We start from the raw sequence: 22,495 nt of genomic DNA, 5'->3' as shown, positions 1-22,495 counted from the left end.
AAGGTGTTCCACTGTGTACTGACTGAAATAAATTAATCCGCATAAATAAATTGATACAGGGCTGTAGAATGATAACATTGAGTCAGGCACTGCTTCTGTTTAATTCTTCTGATATTTGTTGTGATAGGTTGTAATACGGTTAAAGTTTAATTTTGGAGGGTGTTTGTGTTCTTAAAATTATAATATGTTTTTTAATTTTTAAAATGTCTTAAAATAACGGATTACTTTTATTTTGCTTTTTAACCTTCTTTTTGTTATTTTGGTGTCAGATACCATTAATGATCTAGTCAAATACAAAAGGAGAAAAAAAAGCAGTCAAGAAAGTGGCATCTTCAAAATCTGACAAAGAACTATAAAAAATTTAAGATCCAGTCCTACTTACGTACATAGATCTAGCTATGCTTAGTAAATATTATGAAATTTAAAAAATAAGGTGGCATTTTTAAACTTTCTTTTATAACATCCCTTGGAGTTAAGGAAGAAAGGGCCAAAAAGCTAGCACAGAATTCATGGAACTGATAATAACGTAACTGTTCACTTCAAAAGACATCTACCTGTCTGATAATTTATAGGAATCAATGTTTGTGAGCCTTACCTACTTCCAAAATAACTGCTAAATGATTAAAAGAAATTTATATTAAGCATTGATGCATGGGATCTATTTTAATAGATAACCTTATAAGATGTAAAACTTTACAATGAGGAATAATGCCACTGCCCAATAATAATTATTATTTAATATATTTTGGAAATATGTATAATTCTGTATGAAACATTATAAAAAAGTAAATTAGAAAGAGATATTTATTAAAATATTACTATTTTCATATTGGCATGTTTATATGCCTTAAAAAGTCAATGGAATTTGCAAACCACTATAAATTAATAGATGAATTAGTGAATTAACTGATAGAAGATAAATATGCCATTTAGCCTTCTTAAATATCAGTACTAACAGCAGTAGAAAAATATATGGAAGAGGAAGTCTACTTCGTAGTAGAAAAAAAGATTTAGAACACTTAGGGGAATACCTACTGGACGTATATGATTTCAGTAAAGTAAATTACCAAACTTAATTGTGAGATTTGTCAATTGGGAAGAAAAACTACATATTTTAAACATTTGTAGGTTGAGTTAATAAACATAGAAATGCAGCCCCAATCAAAATGTTAATAATTTGTTCATATAACCAGACAAAATCTAAAATTACCCTGGAAGAATAAATACTCAACAATATTAAATCCACTTTTGGGAATCTGTCTTACAGCAATAATCACACATGTACAATGATAATGTAGTACAGTGATGTACATCGCAACATTTTTCATTTTAGAAAAAAATTAGAAACTAATTGGTACTTTTATACTGTCTAATGCAGTAAGTAAAAATAATCATGTAGATCCCTATGTACTCACATAGAGCTCTAAGACAAGACAGTTAACTTTAAAAAGAGAGAGGCCTTCCCTAGTGGCACAGTGGTTGAGAGTCCGCCTGCTGATGCAGGGGACATGGGTTCGTGCCCTGGTCCAGGAAGATCCCACAGGCCGCGGGGCAGCTGGGCCCGTGAGCCATGGCCGCTGGGCCTGCGCATCCGGAGCCTGTGCTCCGCAACGGGAGAGGCCACAACAGTGAGAGGCCCGCGTACCACAATAAAAAAAAAAAGAGAGAGAGAAATAGAACAATACTTACAGTGTGATGTTTGTTTATGATTTTTCAAAAGTATTATAATGGTAATACGCAGACACTCGTACATTTGTGCTGAATCCAACTAGAGCACACTGTGAGCCAAGTACCATTCTCACATTAGGGCTAAAATGAACAAGACAGATGAAGCACTGCTTAATAGAGCTTACAAATTCTGGTGGGTAAGTAAACAAATATATAAGATAATTTCTGAGACTGAAGAAAATAAAATGGTAAGATGGTAGAGAATGCCTGGAGGAGTGTAGATAGCATTAGGAAAAGTGGTCAAGGGAGGTCACTCTGAGGGGACATCTGTGCTGAGACTTGAATGATGAGAACCAGCCAACAGTGTAAAAACATGAGATAAAAGCTTTCAAGGTAGAGGGAATGGCAGTGAGCCATTGTTTGAAATAAGCTTACAGTGTTCCAGAAATAGAAATGGCATTGTGTCAGAATGGAGGGGGATAGTGAGAGTGGTGACAGGTTAGGTCAGAGATGATAGGTATGGCTCATTTCAATAGGGTCTTATAGATTATCCTAAGGAGTTATGGATTTTATAAATAAACTTATATAAGCATATAGTCATGTAATACTTTGCAGTTATGTTTTCTAATTTGTACTTTTCAAAAATTTTATAATTTTCTGACAAGAAGTACCATGAAGACAGACTGGCATTACTTACTATATGTTAAAACATAAAAGCATATTAACATATTATAAAGGAACCATGATACTGAGAGAAATGTATACAGAGCAAAGAATAGAATAAGAACAGGAGAAGGTCAAATTATAGGATATAAATAAAGAAATAGCATTAGAGAAAAAGAGGTTATTTAATAATCATGATTAAAATTTGAGTTAGCATTGGGGAAGCATTTTAATAATATACTCTATGCCAAGTAAACTCCAATTTGTGATAAAAAATTTATTTTTGAAACAAAGCATGAAAAAATAGTAAAAATAGATTTCTATTTTATCAAATATTTGGTGGGAAAACATTCTAAATTAGAAACAAACCACAAAGGGAAATAATTGGCATATTCAAATGTATGACTAAAAATTATGTAATGGAAAAATAAAATTGCAGTCAGACTGGTGACTATTTGTAGCAGAAGTATATATGAAAGTTAATATTTTTATTATATAAAAGCTAATGTAAATTGATCACAAGTAGAAATAAATCAAAATCTTAAAAGATTATGGGCAAAAAACACTTGAAAATTTACTCAAGAGAAAATACAATTATGGTTTTTTTTTTTTTAAGTTGGGACCAGGGAAAGGGACAACTCTTTCTTTTTTTTAATTAAGTAATTATTTTTTTTGAAGTAGGTTGATTTACGATGTTTTAGTTTCAGGTGTACAACAAAGTGTTATAAATACATAATTTTTTTTCAGATTCTTTTAAGCTTATTACAGAATACTGAGTATAGTTCCCTGTGTTATACAGTAGGTCCTTGTCAACTCTTTCTTATATAGAAGGTGCCAATTAATAAATGTAGAAGGAATAAGAGAAATAGAAAATCTCAATCCACCCCATTGATGAATTCTAAAATTAGTGTGTAGAATATAAGGAGAAACAGAATTTTTATATATCTTCAAAGTATATCTTCCAAAATATTTATTAATTACAAAAGGAAAACTAGTAAGTTTACAGTGGAAAAACTTAATAGAGAAGGCTAATGTCACCAGTATTAAGACATATTAACATTATGTACCCCTTTAAGTTCAGTGCACTGTGGTCATACTACTGTGGGACAGCAGAACCTACATGGTCTGGTCCCTGCTTCCCCTCCTAGCGTTTACCTTCTCCTGCTCTAGGACTTGAACATAGAATACCTTTTCAGGTCCATTACTGTTTTCTTCACTTATAATGCCATCTCCTCCTTGGATGCCTAGCAAACTACTTCTCATTCTTGAAGATCTCTTTCTAGTATCACTACTTTGTAAATCTTTCTTTTATGGCACCCATCTTATAAAATATTGCATCCTGAATAGCATTTATTTGTTTACACATTAAACTGAGCCTCAAGACTGTGAATTTCTCATGAGCAGAAAGCTATCTTAGTCATAGCCCATAACATAGTACCTAACTTAGATAAATTGCTCAATAAAGATAAAAGTTTGTCAACTTACGTTGTTTTGAATGAATTAGACTTCATTGACCATAGTGAGGTTCATATACTTATTACTTTGCTTGTTGTAGATTAGTGTAAGTCTTTTGGAAAGCACTGAAACATGATTCTGGATCCATAAAATAATTATGCCCTTTGACCAATATTTCCATTTTTGGATATTTCACTTCCTTTGGACTTATCTTTAGGATAAACTTAGATTACAAAGATTTACTTTTTAGCATTATATATTTTAAAAATTTAAAACAATCTATTTGTATTAATTCAAATTACATTATGAATTAATTAGGTAAAGAAAATTATGATGCATAAATTCAGTTTAAAATATAGTTTATAGTTGTTGTAGAAGCACAATACAGTAACTTTCATATTAATAAAGCCATATACCAAATTTTTTTATCCTATGATTGTAATATGAAATTATGACAAATGGTAATAAGGATTTTAAAGGAATAAAAAAATTTTATGTTGATTTGGTAGGTCAGTGGAATTGTTAGTAATTTGTTCTGGTTTTATAAAATTATTGTTTGTACAGTTTGAAAGGTAAAAATGTAAAATATTGTTATAAGCAAAATAATAAAAGGACCTTCAAGTAATAGCTGTTAAATTTTACAGAACAGCTTGGTTATTGACACTCCAAGAATTAGGAAGCAAACAAGACCCTTCAGTGCTACAAAAGATGAATTGGCTGAATTATCTGAAGCTGAAAGTGAAGGAGATGAAAAGCCCAAACTCCGGAGACCCTGTGAGCGTTCGAATGGCTATGGAAGAACTGAATGCTTTAGAGTAGAGAAAAATCTGCTAGTTTATGGGTAAAATATTATTTTTAATGTTTACTGTTAGTAGTCTGGTGTACAAATTTATGGGAAACATATACTATATTCTAATATGCTTTTTATCTTGTTAGAATCAATAAAATGTATTTTTTAAGTACCATGAATTTATATATGTAACATATACTTAATAGCAATTGATGAGATATCTTTAAATTTTAATATTATAAATGTATTGCTAATATCAAACTCCTTGTTCTTAGATTTGCATATTCAGTAACACAAAATGGATAATGTTTTTATCCATTATTGAATAAAATATACTAGAAATTACTATACCATGACTCTGCAGTTTATTCTATGGGGGAAAAAACTTTAGTAGGTAAATTCTATCAGTGACAAAGTGTGTTTTTTGCAGGTTGCAGGCCTTTTATCCATGAGTTATGTTTTCTCTAGGATTTCACCCAATATTAATATAAATATACATTTTTTTAACTAGGTGGGGCCGATGGAGAGAGATTCTGTCTCATGGCCGTTTTAAAAGGCAGCTAAATGAGCACGATGTGGAAATAATTTGCCGAGCCCTCTTAGCTTATTGCCTTGTTCACTACCGAGGAGATGAGAAAATTAAAGGCTTCATATGGGATCTCATTACTCCAACCGAAGACGGGCAGACACGAGAGCTACAAAATCATCTAGGTAAGAACATTCTTTTATTTCCTTTTTAAATTTAGTTTTAGTTTTGTAAGTAGCACTTAACATAGTACCCTATAAAATATTGAAGCATTTCAGATAATAGTAAAGAACCCTTAAGCTTCACTCTTAATTCAAGTTCCATGTTGGAAAGGACCAGTGTTATCAGTTTGGTTGGGTTTTATATACTGTTATCAAACATGTATTTGTTTACAAGTTGTTGACCCAATAGTATGTCTTAGAGGTCATCCCGTCTGTATTCATGTAGATCTATTTTATTTTTTAAACTCCTGCTTAGTAGTCCATAGTATGGATATTTCTTAATTCATTTAGCATCTCCTTTGATGATGGGCATTTAGGATGTTTCCAATTTTAGATAATTGAAAAACAGGTTTTAGTGAAGATCCTTTTACGTTCCTCCTTGTGCACAGGAATAAATCTTCCACTAAAGTAAATATCAAGAAATGGAATTGTTGAGGTACAGCATATATACGTCCTTAGGACCTAAAATGTGGTCTGTGTGTTAACAACATCAGCATCTCCCAGGAGCTTCTTAGAAATGCAGAATCTTAGACCTCAGACTTACTACATCAGAATCTACATTTTAACAAGTTCCTCAGCAATTAGTATGTATATTAAAATTTGGAACACTGTGGTATATACATTTAAAATTGTTATAACTGTTTTAATTTGCTGTCAAATGTGGCTGTGTCAATTTATAGTCCCATCAGAGATATATACAAGTAGCATTTGCTCCATAACCCTACGAACATTCTTTTTTGCGTAAAATAATTGAATTTTCTATAAAGATAAAAAGATTACTGTGCCCTTAAATTGGTGTTACAATTTTATTCTATTTAATCAACAAATACCTGTTAAAGTGCCTGTTCTGCGCTTCTTGTGCAAAGTACTGGGAAGATGAGAAGGAACAACACAGACAAGATCCCTGAGCTCATGAACCTGGTCAGGCAGACAGACATAATAAGAAAGCAGATGAATTACCTAAATAATTATAGATTATGATGAGTACTGTGAAGTAAATAAACTAAGTACTGAGATTGAGAACAACAGAAAGCACCTAGTTTAGATTAGGGTGGTCACTGGAGGTCTATCTTAATAGGAGACAATGAAATTATTAATGTGAAGAGCTGATTTCTGGTAAAGATGGAAGATTCACACAAATATAATTTCACTCTTCCTTGAAACCCAACTTATATGTCAATAAAGGGAAAAAAATTCAAGGCATCAAGCTTTATAAATTGTACAGGTATAAATTTTAGTTTCTTTAACAAGTAAATAGTGGAAGGGGAGGAAAATGGGGAGGGTATCTATAAACCATTGGCTCACACCAGACATGATCTTGTGCCCCAATCTTGCTCCCACCCTGGGTTGTCACAGCTTTGAGCATGTTAATGGCATCTAGTTTGTAGAGGCCACAAGAGCACAGACTGCCCCTACAGTGAAAAACTGTGCAGCTCAAAATAGCAATAGTGCCAAGATTGAAAACCCTGCTATAACCTGAAAGATGTTTATGAGTCCTCAGCCAGTTGCGGTGTGTGGGCCTTATTTGGATCCTGATTGAAGCAAACAACCCAGAAGAAATTTGTCTATTATCTTTATTAGATAATTCTAAATTTGAATAGTAAATATTAAGTACGTGTTATTGCATTTCTTAGGGCTGATGATGGTATTGTAGTTTTTTGTTTTGTTTTTAAGGAAGCCTTATATTTTACATATGTTAAAAGATACTCAGACATTTATTAATGAAGTGGTGGTTGTCTTCGATTTATTTCAAAATAGTGTTGGAGGTTGGGGAACAAACAGGATATAGATGAAGCCAAATTGGCTATGAATTCATAATTAATGTAGTTGGATGATAGGATCTGTGATCCATCATATTATTCCATTTATTTTTGTATATGCTTAATTCCATAATTTTAAAATAAATAAGGATAAACCCTTAAAAGTAGAGAGAATGGAAAAGGAATTTTGGAACCTAGAAGCATTAGATTAGTGATGACTAACTTAACCAACCAGAGAGAGCTGAATCTTAGGTCAACAGTAGGAAAGGGCAACAACCAACTGATTTGCTTCATAGATTATCTAAAAGTTTCAGGAGTTTGTGACATCCGTGACCTCTGAAAGTGGATATAAAGGACAGGGGCTTTGATTAAAAGTTGTTTAAAAGGGGGATCAGATCCCTAAATACCCTTTTCAACTCCATGTATCCATGGCGAAGACTGACTGAATGTTTATTCTCTGGAGAAGATAAAATAGAGAATGTCTGCATTTCATTGGTATTTGCAACATGGAGCTACTAAATGGCTGTTAAATGAATATGTATACTGGACAGTGTCATTCTCAAGGAAGAAAACTAAGGAATTGTCCTTGGTGAATATGACCAGACCAAAACCTAAAGATAATGACAGGAAAAAACCAGCTGGATTACCCTTCAAAGAGTCGACAGTCACCTCCACTTATTCAGCCTGTCTATCAACTTTTCTGTCATTCTTAAATATGAGCAAATAACCAAGGGTATCAGGCATCTGAGGAACGTCTCCAACATGAGAGAGAGAGACTAAAAACAAACCACTAAAATGAACTTGTAGGAAACAAAGACTGTGAAAGGAGAAGACAACTTTTAAAAAAATATCATTAATATCTGCAAAGATACTTCAGATATACTATGATTTTGAAAAAAGACGAAAGTACTGTAGAAACATTCAAGACACAGACCTCTTAAAAATTACAAATTAACATGTAAAAATTAACATGCAGTTACATGAAAAAGAAAATAGGATTAAATGATGAATCTGAGGAAATTATGGTAGGGAGAAATATTTTTTTTTGGAGAAATTTAAAAATATAAAACATCTCCATATTTTATTAGGAAAATTTCAATATGTGTATTTTTAAATATGCACTGTTTAGTTTCCGAACCAACAAGGGTCAGGAGGACTAGAATACAGAGCATTATTAACATAGACTAAAATGCAATTTAAGATGGAAGCATTAATTGAGATTAAAAAAGGATACTACATAATAAAAAAAACTAATCCATAAAAGAAGATATAACAAAATGAACTTGTATGCACTGAACAAAATAGTATCAAAATATAAAGGCAAAACCCACCAAAATCCTAAGGAAAAATGGAACAAACCTACGTAGTGCTTCTATTTACCATTGTGATGAAACTCCTAGCTGGTAGAATATGGCAGGGAAAAGATAGACAAGAATTGAAAGGAAGAAGCACAACTGTATTATTTGTAATCGTGAAAACTTGTAAGTGAAACAACTCCAGCATAGTTGAAGAATAATATGCAGGTGATATAGTCATAGAATAGATTTTTACACAGCAGTTAAAATGGATGAATTAGAGCCTCCATGAATCAGCAAGTATTTATAAATCTCAGAAAAAAATTAAATATAATAAATAAGTTACAGAATTGCATGTATAATGTAATGAAAGCTTAAATACTGAATATTTCTCCAACACACAAGTATAAACGTGTATGAAATGAAAATCAAATTCAGGGTAGTGACTATGTCTGGGAAGGAAAGAGTGAATTGGACTTTATGTATTATTTCCTTTAATAAGAAACTGACCAGGACTTCCCTGGTGGTGCAATGGTTGAGAATCTGCCTGCCGATGCAGGGGACACAGGTTCGAGCCCTGGTCTGGGAAGATCCCACATGCCGCGGAGCAACTGGGCCCATGAGCCTCAACTACTGAGCCTGCGCGTCTGGAGCCTGTGCTCCGCAACAAGAGAGGCCACGACAGTGAGAGGCCCGTGCACCGTGGTGAAGAGTGGCCCGCGCACCGTGAAGAAGAGTGGCCCCCGCTTGCCAACTAGAGAAAGCCCTCGCACAGAAACGAAGACCCACCACAGCCAAAAATAAATAAATAAATTTTTTTAAAAAACTGACCAAACATGGAATATGTTAAGATTAAGAGTGAAATCAAATGAATTTAGCTCTCTTAAACAGGAACCCTACAAAACCTAATCCATGTTATTAATAACAATCAGTTTTGAAAATCAAGAGGCCACAACTTGTATTTTTGTAACTAAGGAAGCAAAAAGTAAAGCAGAGGGAAAGGTTTGATCTTTCAGTTTTTACATTTGGAAAAAAAAATGTTTTGCAACATAGAGGTAATCAGAATGATTAATTGGGGATATGAAATTGGGTGGTTGGCAGAAATTGTGTTAATATGTGTGTGGTATCGTGGACTTTTCTTGTGATTGAGTTTATATTTTTACCATTAATTTTTCAAAGATCTCTGTATAGCCTACACAGACCTCTGAAAGTCTCCAGAAATTTCTTCCATTGAAAAAATGTTTTAAATTGACCGTCTTTATACAAATTATCCCTGATTTCATTTGTCCTTCTCATTTTAACAGGTCTGTCAGCCCCTGTACCCAGAGGTCGAAAAGGGAAGAAAGTAAAGACTCAGACAAGCTCATTTGATATACAAAAAGCAGAATGGCTTCGAAAATACAATCCTGAGCAGCTACTTCAAGATGAAGGCTACAAAAAACATATAAAACACCACTGTAATAAGTAGGTAGTAGGGTATTTTTAACACAACCCATTGCATGTTTACTTCTGAATTTATTAACAATCTTAAAGCATGTTGATTCTGAGTACAGAGACAGTGTGGTCTAGGACCAATCCTAATCTTATTCTTACCAGGGTATCCTTCAGCAAATCATGGTACCTCTTGTGTCACTTTTCATCAGCAGAGAGAGAAAAAATACTGGCCTCCAAGTGATCTCATTATATCTTACTTGGATATTAAATAATGATGATTGTAAAGATTTTGAAGAAACCTATTTTATATATATGATAGTAATGAGGTTTATTTAATCAGAAGTAATTATTATTATTTCATTATAAAAATTTTGTATACAAATTCTTTTCTAATTTTAACCCCATGGATGAATTTTCTTTAATGATTAATGTCTTTGTGTCTTTTGATTTTTTTTTCCCCCTCATTTTTAGAGTTTTGCTTCGTGTAAGAATGCTGTATTATCTAAAGCAAGAAGTCATTGGAAATGAGTGCCAGAAAGTGTTTGATGGAGTTGATGCAAGGTAAATTAAATAGCATGTTTATTCTTCAGCAACATAATGAGGCAAAAGTTAAATGACCAGAAAATTGTATATTAAGTGAATGCTTATTCAGTGAAATTCACAGGAAGAAAAATCTACCAAACTTAGAGTGACCCTTGCCATTTTGTTGCCTTTCGTCTATTAATCTCATCGTTGGCTCTGTCGCTGAAAGTTATCATAAGAATAATAACATTAGCATTAGTAATAGCTTCCTGCTACCAAATCTAAAACTTAACCTTCCACCCTCTTACTGCAGTGACTTTTACATCCTCATATGATCCATCCAGCACCTTAGTCTCTCAGTTCCTTGACCTTTATCTACAATCATCTTCTTTCCTCTCCACCACAGCCACACACGCACACAATCATATACTTAATCTTACTATCACCAGTAACAGCATTACCTCTTCAATCTGCATTTCAGCTGTCACTTACTTCCTTCAGACTCACTTAACTTGGGTACTTTTCACTCTCATTCTCTAATTTCATCACGATGTCCCCCATCTTATCCATCTCCACCTTCATGCCCCTCTCTCCTCATTATAAACCTGCATTCTGTAGTCCAGCAGTGTACTCACTAACTGAGATTCTTTGCCTGATTTCCCCTCTGTTCTACATTCGTGGCACAACCCCAACTCATGTTAAACCGAAAAACCGTTTTACCCCTTGCCTATACCTAAGCAGTTGAACATGGCTGGAGAAAATCACACAAACCCTGCCGAATGACTAACTTCAAATTGATGAGCATTGATCTCAAGCAAAATTAAACACAAGTAAGCTGTTTAACCACCATGACTAGGAAGTTCACTTACCTACTCTTCAAGAGGACCATTCCACACCTCTCTCCTCAAGCCATCTTCCTGTCCCACCAGCATCACCCTCCAGTAATGACTTTGCTATATATTTCACAGAGAAAACAGAAACAATCAGACAAGAGCTACCTTCAGTTCTACTTGTCGTATGTGTCCCCTTATTTATTCCTTCCCTTGGGATGAAGTAGAAATCCTCCTCCTCCTGAGAGCAACCCTTATGCTTGGAACTTGTTTCTTACCTTTTAAGGACTTTACGCCTGTAATCACCTTCTGAATCATTCTCTTGGCGTATATACATTCCTTAATATCATGTATCATACATACATCGTACTACTCTATTTCTCCACTCCCCTTCATGAAAATAAAGAGTTGTCTGTGTTGACAGTCTCTACTTCTTTACCTTGCATCTTCTCTTCAATCTATTCCAATTAATCTTTCATCTCCACTCTCCCGCTGAAATGATTTTTAATCAGGCCACTAATGACCTACCATGAGATCACTCTCTCAACTTATTCTACTTCTCCCTTCTTGAAGTGATGTCTTCAGTACACATCCTTGCTGCTACCACCTGGTTGTCCTTTTTTCCATATTGGTCTTTCCTTTGCATTTTCCTTTGCTAGCTCTTATTCCTCTAATAGAGCTCTAGATGTTGGATTGACCAAGACGTGTGTCCTCAGCTTTCTTTTTTATCTGTACTTTCCCTTTCAGTAAACTCATGCAACCTCATCATATTAAATATGGTCTTTACACAGATGACAGTCAGATTTACATATTCATCCCAGACGTTTCCCCTCAGCTCTAAGCTCTGAGTTAGCTGCTTCTAAACATTTCCACTTGAAAAATCTAATTAACAGCTCAAACTTCCCGTGTATCTCCCAAATCTGTCTCCTATTCTTTCCTCCCCACCTTCGCACATACAAGCCTTCTCCATCCTACTAAATGTACCACCCAGTTGCTCTGGTATCATTCTTGATTCTTCTCTTCCCCTCAAACCCTACAGGAAGACTTGTTAGCTTGACAAAGTATATGCCAAACCTGAGCACTTTTCACTCTCCTCTGCTAACTCCCTGGTCCAAGCCACCATTATCTCGTGTTTAGACTTTTTCAGTGGCCTCCTAAGTGAGTCTCTTTGCCTCTTCTTTTTCAAGAGTTGTTGGGTATTTTTTTGGCTGCACTACGCAGCATACAAGATCTTAGTTCCTGGACAAGGGATCAAACCCAGGCCCCCTGCAGTGGAAGAACAGAGTCCTAACCACTACTGGACCACCAGGGATTTCCCATCTTTGCCTCTTATTTTGCCTCTCTACAGTCGGACCTTCACACAGCAGCCAGAGTGATCTTTCTAAAGCAAAAATCAGGCCAAGGCACTTCTTAAAACCTTCTAGTTGCTTCTCATTTCTCTTAGAATAAAGCCCAATCCTACAGTGCCCTACATAACTCTGGGATCTCTTCCTCCATTCTGTTCCTCATCCACGATGTTCCTCCAACTTGTCAGGCTCATTCTGTGCTGTTCCCCCTACTACAAATATTCTTTCCCTTAATCTTCCACAGAACTGCCCCTTCATATCATGCAGGTCTCAGCTTAAGTTTCACCTCTTCAGATAGGCCTTCCCTGCCCACGCTAGCTAAAGCAGCCCACCAGTCACCCACTATTACTTAACCTTATTTTATCTCATTCATGTTGCCTACTAGTATTAAAAATTATATTTATTTTTTAAATTGTATTTCCCCTATCATTACAATTTAAGCTGGTTGAAGGTGAAGTATGCTATCTGTCTTATTGATCATTGTGTTCCCAGCCCCTAGAATCTGGGAAATAGTAACACCCAGTAAATACTTGTTGACTAATTGGCTCCTCTTTTTCCTTGGTCTGACTGCATTCAATCCCCTTGTGATTTCCCAGGAACTGTACTGCGATCTATGAATTATCCTCTTTCATTATTCTTACCCTCTCTGGCTTCTCATTTGGATTTTAAGATATTTACATCTCTCTCAACACACATACACATGCACACACACACACACAGACACACACACCACTTTTGCACCCAGTTCTCCTCAGACTACCATATTATTACTCTCCTTGGTTTCACAGCCAAACTTTTTTTAAAGAAGTATCTGTATGTGCTGTCCTCTTTTTCTTTTCTCGCATTCACTGTACATTCCACTACAATTCAGCTTCTACCCCCTCACTCCACCACCTACTTTAAGAAGTTCTTCACCCACATTCTCACTGCTAAATTTGATGGATATATCATAGTGTTTATCTTATTTACCGTTATTGATCACTTCCATATTATTAGAATGTGTCTGTGATGCCATTCTCCTGTAGACTTTCTTTTTAGCTTTCTGCTTGCCACTTTTCATTTTCAGTCTTCTCTTCCACCTGTCCCTTAAATGTGTTCACATAGGCCCTCTCATCACTTACTCTTGGGTTTTCACATCTTTTCTGCAGCATCAACTTATATTTCCATACTGACGACTTCCGAACCTAATTCTAGCCCACATCTCTCTTCTGAACTTTAGATCTGCATTTATCAAATATGCCATGGTTACTAATGCCTCCAGGCCTTTGCATTCTTGCAGGAACATTCTCTTTCCCATTTTCTTTCATTTTCCTTCTCTTACTGCTCAGCCAGCATCAACTCAGCCTCCCTGTCTTCTCATGTCTGGGTAAAGCACATACCCAGAGTGCCCTGTCACAGCACTCATCACAGGCATTGAAGAGGTTTTGCAGATACCTCTTTAAAAGGGCAAGGATATGTCTGTCTTACTATTGCCATTGTTGGCACATTGTGAATACTGTGAATATTTAAATCAAAATGAATATTTAAATCAAAATAGATTAAAAAATCTATTTTGAATGGATGATCTAGCCTGGGGAAGTTAGAGGCTTTATGCAAGAGATAGCACATGAACTGAATCTCTCAAAGCAGAAATCAACAATAGGAGTACATGCACCTTATTGTATTCCTTTCCCTAGCAGTTAAGGAACACTTAACATGCATATGGCACATTTAAACCGTGAGGTAGCTCTTTGGTGGGACTAACGGCAGACTCTGGGAGAGCTCACACCAATGAGTACTTCCCAGAACTTCTGCTGCCAGTGTCTTTGTCCCCATGATGAGCCACAGCCAGCCCCCACCTCTGCAGGAGACCATCTAACACTAGCAGGAAGATGAATTGCTCCCCCAGCTTGTGCCTGTAATTACAGTTATAGCAATATTAGTTCATAGTTATCAAGTGCTTTCTGTGTGCCAAGTACTCATGTAAGAGCCATGTGGCTGACAGGGTCTTGGTGCTCCAGCCGGGTGTCAGGGTGTTGGTGCTCCAGCTGGGTGTCAGGCCTAAGACTTGTATGTGGGAGAGCCGAGTTCACGACATTGGTCCACCAGACACCTCCCGGCCCCACATAATATCAAACGGCGAAAGCTCTCCCAGAGATTTACATCTCAACGCTAACACCCAGCTCCACTCAACGACCACCAAGGTAAAGTGCTGCACAGCGCATGCCAAACAACTAGCAAGACAGGAAAACAACTCCAGCCATTAGGAGAGAGGCTGCCTAAAATCATAATAAGTTCACAGACACCCCAAAACACACCACCAGGCATGGTCCTGCCCACCAGAAAGACAAGATCCACCCTCAGCCACCAGAACACAAGCACCAGTCCCCTCCACCGGGAAGCCTACACAATCCACTGAACCAACCTTACCCACTGGGGGCAGACACCAAAAACAACGGGAACTACGAACCTGCAGCCTGTGAAAAGGAGACCCCAAATGCAGTAAGTTAAGCAACATGACAAGACAGAGAAATAAACAGCAGATGATGGAGCAAAGTAAAAACCCACCAGACCAAATAAATGAGGAGGAAATAGGCAGTCTACCTGGAAAAGAATTCAGAGTAATGATAGTAAAGATGATCCAGAGTCTTAGAAATAGAATGGAGAAAATACAAGAAACGTTTAACAAGGACCTAAGGAGCAAACAAACAATGATGAACGACACAATAAATGAAATTTAAAATTCTCTAGAAGGAATCAGTAGCAGAAAAAATGAGGCAAAAGAATGGATAAGTGACCTGGAAGATAAAATACTGGAAATAACTACCACAGAGCAGAATAAAGAATAAAGAATACAAGCCTTCTCCATTTACCAAGAATAATATATTTTTGAAGAGTTTAAGAAGATAAAAGAGTTTAAGAAGATAAAATACAAAAAAGATAAAATAAAAAATAAAAAAAGATAAAAACAAAAAGATAAAATAAAAAATAAAAGAGTTTAAGAAGATAAAATACAAAAAAAAAAGATAAAATAAAAGAGTTTAAGAAGATAAAATACAAAAAAAAATATATTTTTGAAGAGTTTAAGAAGATAAAATATTTTTGAAGAGTTTAAGAAGATAAAATACTGGAAATAACTTACCACAGAGCAGAATAAAGAATAAAGAATGAAAAGAATTGAGGACAGTCTCAGAGACCTCTGGGACCACATTAAATGTTCCAACATTCGAACTATAGGAGTCCCAGAAGAAGAAGAGAAAAAGAAAGGGACTGAGAAAATATTTGAAGAGATTATACTTGAAAGCTTCCCTAATATGGGAAAGGATATAGTCAAACAGGTCCAGGAAGCACAGAGTCCCATACAGGATAAATCCAAGGAGAAATCCACCAAGACACATATTAATCAAACTATCAAAAACTAAATACAAAGAAAACATATTAAAAACAGCAAGTGAAAAGCAACAATAACATACAAGGGAATCCCCATAAGGTTAACAGCTGATTTCTCAGCAGAAACTCTGTGAGCAGGAAGGGTGTGTCAGGACATATTTAAAGTGATGAAAGGGAAAAACCTACAACCAAAATTACTCTACCCAGCAAGGATCTCATTCAGATTTGACAGAAATTAAAAACTTTACAGACAAGCAAAAGGTAAGAGAATTCAGCACCACGAAACGAGCTTTACAACAAATGCTAAAGGAACTTCTCTAGGCAGGAAACATAAGAGAAGGAAAAGACCTACAATAACGAACCCAAACAATTAAGAAAATGGTAATAGGATCATATATATCGATAATTTCCTTAAATGTAAATGGATTAAATGTTCCAACCAAAGACATAGACTGGCTGAATGAATACAAACACAAGACCTGTATATATGCTATCTACAGGAGACCCACTTCAGACCTAGGGACACATACAGACTGAAAGTGAGGGGATGGAAAAAGATATTCCATGCAAATGGAAATCAGAAGAAAGCTGGAGTAGCAATTCTCATATCAGACAAAGTAGACTTTAAAATAAAGACTATTACAAGAGACAAACAAGGACACTACATAATGATCAAGGGATCGATCCAAGAAGAAGATATAACAGTTGTAAATATTTATACACCCAACATAGAAGCACCTCAATACACAAGGCAAATGCTAACCGCCATAAAAGGGGAAATCGACAGTAACACATTCGTAGTAGGGGACTTTAACAGCCCACTTTTACCAATGGACAGATCATCCAAAATGAAAATAAATAAGGAAACATAAGCTTTAAATGACACATCAGACAAGATGGACTTAATTGATATTTATAGGACCTTCCATGCAAAAACAACAGAATACACTTTCTTCTCAAGTGCTCATGGAACTTTCTCCAGGATAGACCATATCTTGGGTCACAGATCAAGCCTTGGTAAATTTAAGAAAATTGATATCATATCAAGTGTCTTTTCCAACCACAACTCTGTAAGACTTGATTACAGAAAAAAAATCTGTAAAAAATACAAACACATGGAGGCTAAACTATATGCTACTAAATAACCAGGAGATCATTGAAGAAATCAAAGAGGAAATCAAAAAATACCTAGAAACAAATGACAATGAAAACATGATGACCCAAAACCTATGGGATGCAGCAAAAGCAGTTCTCAGAGGGAAGTTTATAGAAATACAGTCCTATGTCAAGAAACAAGAAACATCTCAAATAAACAACCAAACCTTACACCTAAAGCAATTAGAGAAAGAAGAACCAAAAAACCCCCAAAGTTTGCAGAAGGAAAGAAATCATAAAGATCAGATCAGAAATAAATGGAAAAGAAGTGATGGAAACAATAGCAAAGATTAATAAAAGTAAAAGCTGTTTCTTTGTGAAGATAAACAAAATTGATAAACCATTAGACAGATTCATCAAGAAAAAAAGGGAGAAGACTCAAATCAATAGAATTAGAAGTGAAAACGGAGACGTAACAACTGACGCTGCAGAAATATAAAGGATCATGAGAGATTGCTACAAGCAACTATATGCCAATAAAATGGACAACCTGGAAGAAATGGACAAATTCTTAGAAAAGCACAACCTTCTGGGACTGAACCAGGAAGAAATAGAAAATATAAACAGACCGGTCACAAACACTGAAAACGAAACTGTGATTAAAAATCTTTCAACAAACAAAAGCCCAGGACCAGATGGCTTCACAGGCGAATTCTATCATTTAGAGAAGAGCTAACACCTATCCTTCTTAAACTCTTCAAAAATATATTAGAGGGAGGAACACTCCCAAACTCATTCTACGAGGCCACCATCACCCTGATACCACAGGGTGGTATCACAAAGAAAGAAAGATGTCACAAAGAAAGTAAACTACAGACCAATATCACTGATGAACATAGATGCCAAAATTTCAAAACAATACTAGCAGACAGAATCCAGCAGCACATTAATAGGATCATACACCCTGATCAAGTGGGGTTTATCTGAGGAATGCAAGGATTCTTCAATATACGCAAATCAATCAATGTGATAAACCATTTTGAATATTGAAGGAGAAAAACCATATGATCATCTCAATAGATTCAGAAAAAGCTTTCAACAAAATTCAACACCCATTTATGATAAAAAGCCTCCAGAAAGTAAGCATAGAGGGAACTTAACCTCAACATAGTAAAGGCCATATGTGACAAACCCACAACCAACATCGTTCTGAATGGGGAAAAACTGAAACCATTTCCACCAAGATTAGGAACAAGACAAGGTTGCCCACTCTCACCACTATTATTTAACATAGTTTTGGAAGTTTTAGCCACAGCAATCAGAGAAGAAAAAGAAATAAGAGGAATCCAAATTGGAAAAGAAGTAAAACTGTCACTTTGCAGATGATATGAAACTATACATAGAGAATCCTAAAGATGCTACCAGAAAACTACTAGAGCTAATCAATGAATTTGGTAAAGTAGTAGCATACAAAATTAATTCACAGAAATCTCTTGCATTCCTACACACTAATGATGAAAACTCTGAAAGAGAAATTAAGGAAACACTCCCATTTACCATTGCAACAAAAAGAAAATACCTAGGAATAAACCTACCTAAGGAGACAAAAGACGTGTATGCGGACAACTATAAGACACCAATGAAAGAAATTAAAGATGATACATACAGATGAAGGGATATACCAAGTTCTTGGATTGGAAGAATCAACATCATGAAAATTACTATACAAAGCAATCTACAGATTCAGTGCAATCCCTATCAAACTACCACTGGCATTTTTCACAGAACTAGAAAAAAAATTTCACAATTTGTATGGAAACACAAAAGACCTGAATAGCCAAAGCAATCTTGAGAAAGAAAAACGGAGCTGGAGGAATCACGCTCCCTGACTTCAGACTATACTACAAAGCTACAGTAATCAAAACAGTATGGCGCTGGCACAAAAACAGAAATACAGATCAATGGAACAGGATAGAAAGCCCAGAGATAAACCCACGCACATGTGGTCACCTTATCTTTGATAAAGGAGGCAAGAATATACAATGAAGAGAAGATAGCCTCTTCAATAAATGGTAGTGGGAAAACTGGACAGCTACATGTAAAAGAATGAAATTAGAACACTCCCTAACACCATACACAAAAGTAAGTTCAAAATGGATTAAAGACCTAAATGTAAGGCCAGACACTATCAATCTCTTAGAGGAAAACATAGGCAGAGCACTCTATGACGTAAATCACAGCAAGATCTTTTTTGACCCACGTCCCAGAGAAAGGGAAATAAAAGCAAAAATAAATAAATGGGACCTAGTGAAACAAGCTTTTGCACAGGAAAGGAAACCATAAACAAGACGAAAAGCCAACCCTCAGAATGGGAGAAAATACTTGCAAACAAAGCAACTGACAAAGGATTAATCTCCAAAATATACAAGCATTTCATGCATCTCACTATCAAAAAAACAAACAGTCCAATCCAAAAATGAGCAGAAGACCTAAGTAGACATTTCTCTAAAGAAGATATACAGATTGCCAACAAACAGATGAAAGGATGCTCAACATCATTAATCATTAGAGAAATGCAAATCAAAACTACAATGAGGTATCACCTCCCACCAGTCTGAATGGCCATCATCAAAAAATCTACAAACAATAAATGCTGGAGAGGGTGGAGAAAAGGGAACCCTCTTGCACTGTTGGTGGGAATGTAAATTGATACAGCCACTATGGAGAACAGTATGGCGGTTCCTTAAAAAACTATAATAGAACTACCATACAACTCAGCAGTCCCACTCCTGGGCGTATACCCAGAGAAAACTGTAATTCAAAAAGAGTCATGTACCACAATGTTCATTACAGCTCTATTTACAATAGCCAGGACATGGAAGCACCCTAAGTGTCCATCAACAGATGAATTGAGAAAGATGTGGCACGTATATACAATGGAATATTACTCAGCCATAAAAAGAAATGAAATTGAGTTATTTGTAGTGAGATGGATGGACCCAGAGTCTGTCATACAGAGTTAAGTAAGTCGAAAGAGAAAATCAAATACTGTATGCTAACACATATATATGGAATCTAAAAAAAAAACAATGGTTCTGAAGAACCTAGGGGCAGGACAGGAATAAAGACACAGATGATGTAGAGAATGGACTTGAGGACACGGGGAGGGGGAAGGGTAAGCTGGGAGGAAGTGAGAGAGTGGCATAGACATATATACACTACCAAATGTAAAATAGATAGCTAGTGGGAAGCAGCCACATAGCACAGGGAGATCAGCTCGGTGCTTTGTGTCTAACTAGAGTGGTGGGATAATGGAGGGTGGGAGGGAGACGCAAGACGGAGGGATATGTGTATATGTATAGCTGATTCACTTTGTTATACAGGAGAAACTAACACAGCATTGTAAAGCAATGATACTCCAATAAAGATGTTAAAATAAATAAATATATATTTTTTAAAACCTATGAGGTATATATTTAGTGCCTTTTACTCTCTAAAAACAGGAAAAACCTTCCACCTCAGATGACAGTCACAATATTTTGAGCTTTAGAGTGCTACCTGATGATTGGTAAGAGGAAGTACAGTATCTGACCCACTTTATTTTTCCCCCTTTGGCATCCTGTCTCTGGTGTTCTTTCCTCTTTCTTTTGTCATTCTGTGCTTCTGCTTTGTTTAATCCTGACCAGGAATGCAATAAAAAATAAATATCTTCTTTAACTGTATTTTTCCTCATCTATTTTTCAGCTTTTGCCATATCACCGGAAAATCTCTCTTCCTCTTTCTCTGTTTCTGCACTAAGCTAAGAAATATTGTGATTGTGACACTTCTGTTTTTAAGCAAAATAAAATATAATGAGGTGTGCGTTTAGAGTATTGAAAATTTTCTTTTTGTCTCCTGGCAAAGCACTTAGGAAAAATAAAAAGTAATTTTTTAATCCATTTTTTATGTTTTATTTACTTATAAAACTTAAAACTTTTTAATTGTCAATATCTTTTATTTCAACTATATTAGTGGTTAACTGTTGGGTTCTTGTGGACTAGCCCAGGAACATATTGACCATTTATCAGTTTATATCTGTATGAAAATTTATTTTGCATTCCCAAAGACAACCAACTTACAGATGAACTTTTGCCACACAACTTAGTTATAAGTAAGAAACGCTCCATTTCTTCACACCTATAGTCCTTTCTTAATTAATTTATAAAATTTATGGTGCCATGATGAAGAGATGAAATTCTACTTAATATAATTTGTGTTAAGTTTTTTATTATATTTCTGATTCTTTGGAAATTGATAATACATTAATGTCATAGGGAAAATCTCAAGTAGAATATTTGATTCCCTGAGGTAATTTACCCTATCCAATGTCTTTGACTGTTGAATACAATATAAGAATGACGTGTATTTATATCAAAATTAATGATACTTATTTGCTAATCCTTGTCAAACATTATTAACTCTTTGCTAGGCTTCCTTTACTGGTAAGCAGTGCTTAATTTTTCAGTGTGACTTTCCTAGCAATAGCGGTCTAAAAGAGGCATAACTTGTTTTACAGCCTAGAGCCATTCATTTGCTTTTTTAGGGCCTCAGTCTCCTCATATACAAAGTGAAATTTTTGACCCAGATGATTTTTGCCAAGTTGTTTGCTGACATAAGACTCTGCTTTCTGATAGAACCTTTTGTCTATATCTGAAGGAAAATAGTGGAAAGAATATGATTCCTTAAGAATAAAGTAAACCTGTTGAAACTTATTTCTTCTGTTGCACTTAAGAATATCAATTCATTTTATGGTACCTTTGTTGTTATTGTGCAGTTTTATAATTTTAATATGTGGTAGTTGTGGAAAATTTTTTTAAATGAAATAAAATTGTATCCTCTTTTTCTTAAAAACCACAATGCTTTTTAGAAGCTATGTAAAATTTTGCCCCCTCTTAGACTTGTTTATAGTAACTCATAAAGTCATATCATGATTTTTTTTTAAGTGACATTGATGTTTGGGTCCCAGAACCAGACCACTCAGAAGTTCCTGCTGAATGGTGGGATTTTGATGCTGATAAGTCACTCCTTATTGGAGTTTTTAAACATGGTAAGTGAGAAGTAAGATAGGTAGAGTCTTCATCTACGTATAGTGTAATTCAGCTACTTCTCAATTTATTGATTTCCACTTACAGCTTTATTCCAGTAACACCCATATTATTATATACATCATATAAAGCATACACTCCCAAGCTATGTTTGTCAGTCACTACATTTCCTCATGAATGGGTGGCATATGTGAACTGCTTCTCTTGGACGTAAGTCTCACATAACGTCCCCTCTCAAGAAGAGTTTTTATGTGAAATATGTTATGTGTGGTCAGTTTTTCCTCTTTTCCTTTTAACTGATATATTTAATCTAGATTTTTAAATATACATATTGCCAGACCATGTAATGTTTGTGATAATTTCTAGAAAACATGTTTAACCTATGTCATTTTAATATATGGTCCCTTCAGTCCAGAAATATCACTCATCATAAATAT

General features: G+C 35.3%; 1 protein-coding gene across 11 annotated transcripts in view; it reads left to right on the top strand.

Moving 5' to 3' along the window:
• The window catches only part of CHD9 (chromodomain helicase DNA binding protein 9), a 244,345-nt gene that overhangs the window by 188,028 nt on the left and 33,822 nt on the right, over positions 1-22,495 (top strand). For all 11 annotated transcript variants that reach the window (XM_082862789.1, XM_082862785.1, XM_082862790.1 and 8 more), the window contains 5 exons: positions 4,431-4,627; positions 5,088-5,287; positions 9,683-9,842; positions 10,284-10,373; positions 21,957-22,060. In XM_082862789.1, coding sequence (XP_082718915.1) covers positions 4,431-4,627; positions 5,088-5,287; positions 9,683-9,842; positions 10,284-10,373; positions 21,957-22,060 — 751 coding nt within the window. The remainder of the gene's footprint in view (positions 1-4,430; positions 4,628-5,087; positions 5,288-9,682; positions 9,843-10,283; positions 10,374-21,956; positions 22,061-22,495) is intronic.

Source organism: Leucopleurus acutus, assembly GCF_964270905.1.
Source record: "Leucopleurus acutus genome assembly, chromosome: 20".
Classification (NCBI taxonomy): domain Eukaryota; kingdom Metazoa; phylum Chordata; class Mammalia; order Artiodactyla; family Delphinidae; genus Leucopleurus; species Leucopleurus acutus.
This window is presented reverse-complemented; position numbering and strand designations above follow the sequence as displayed.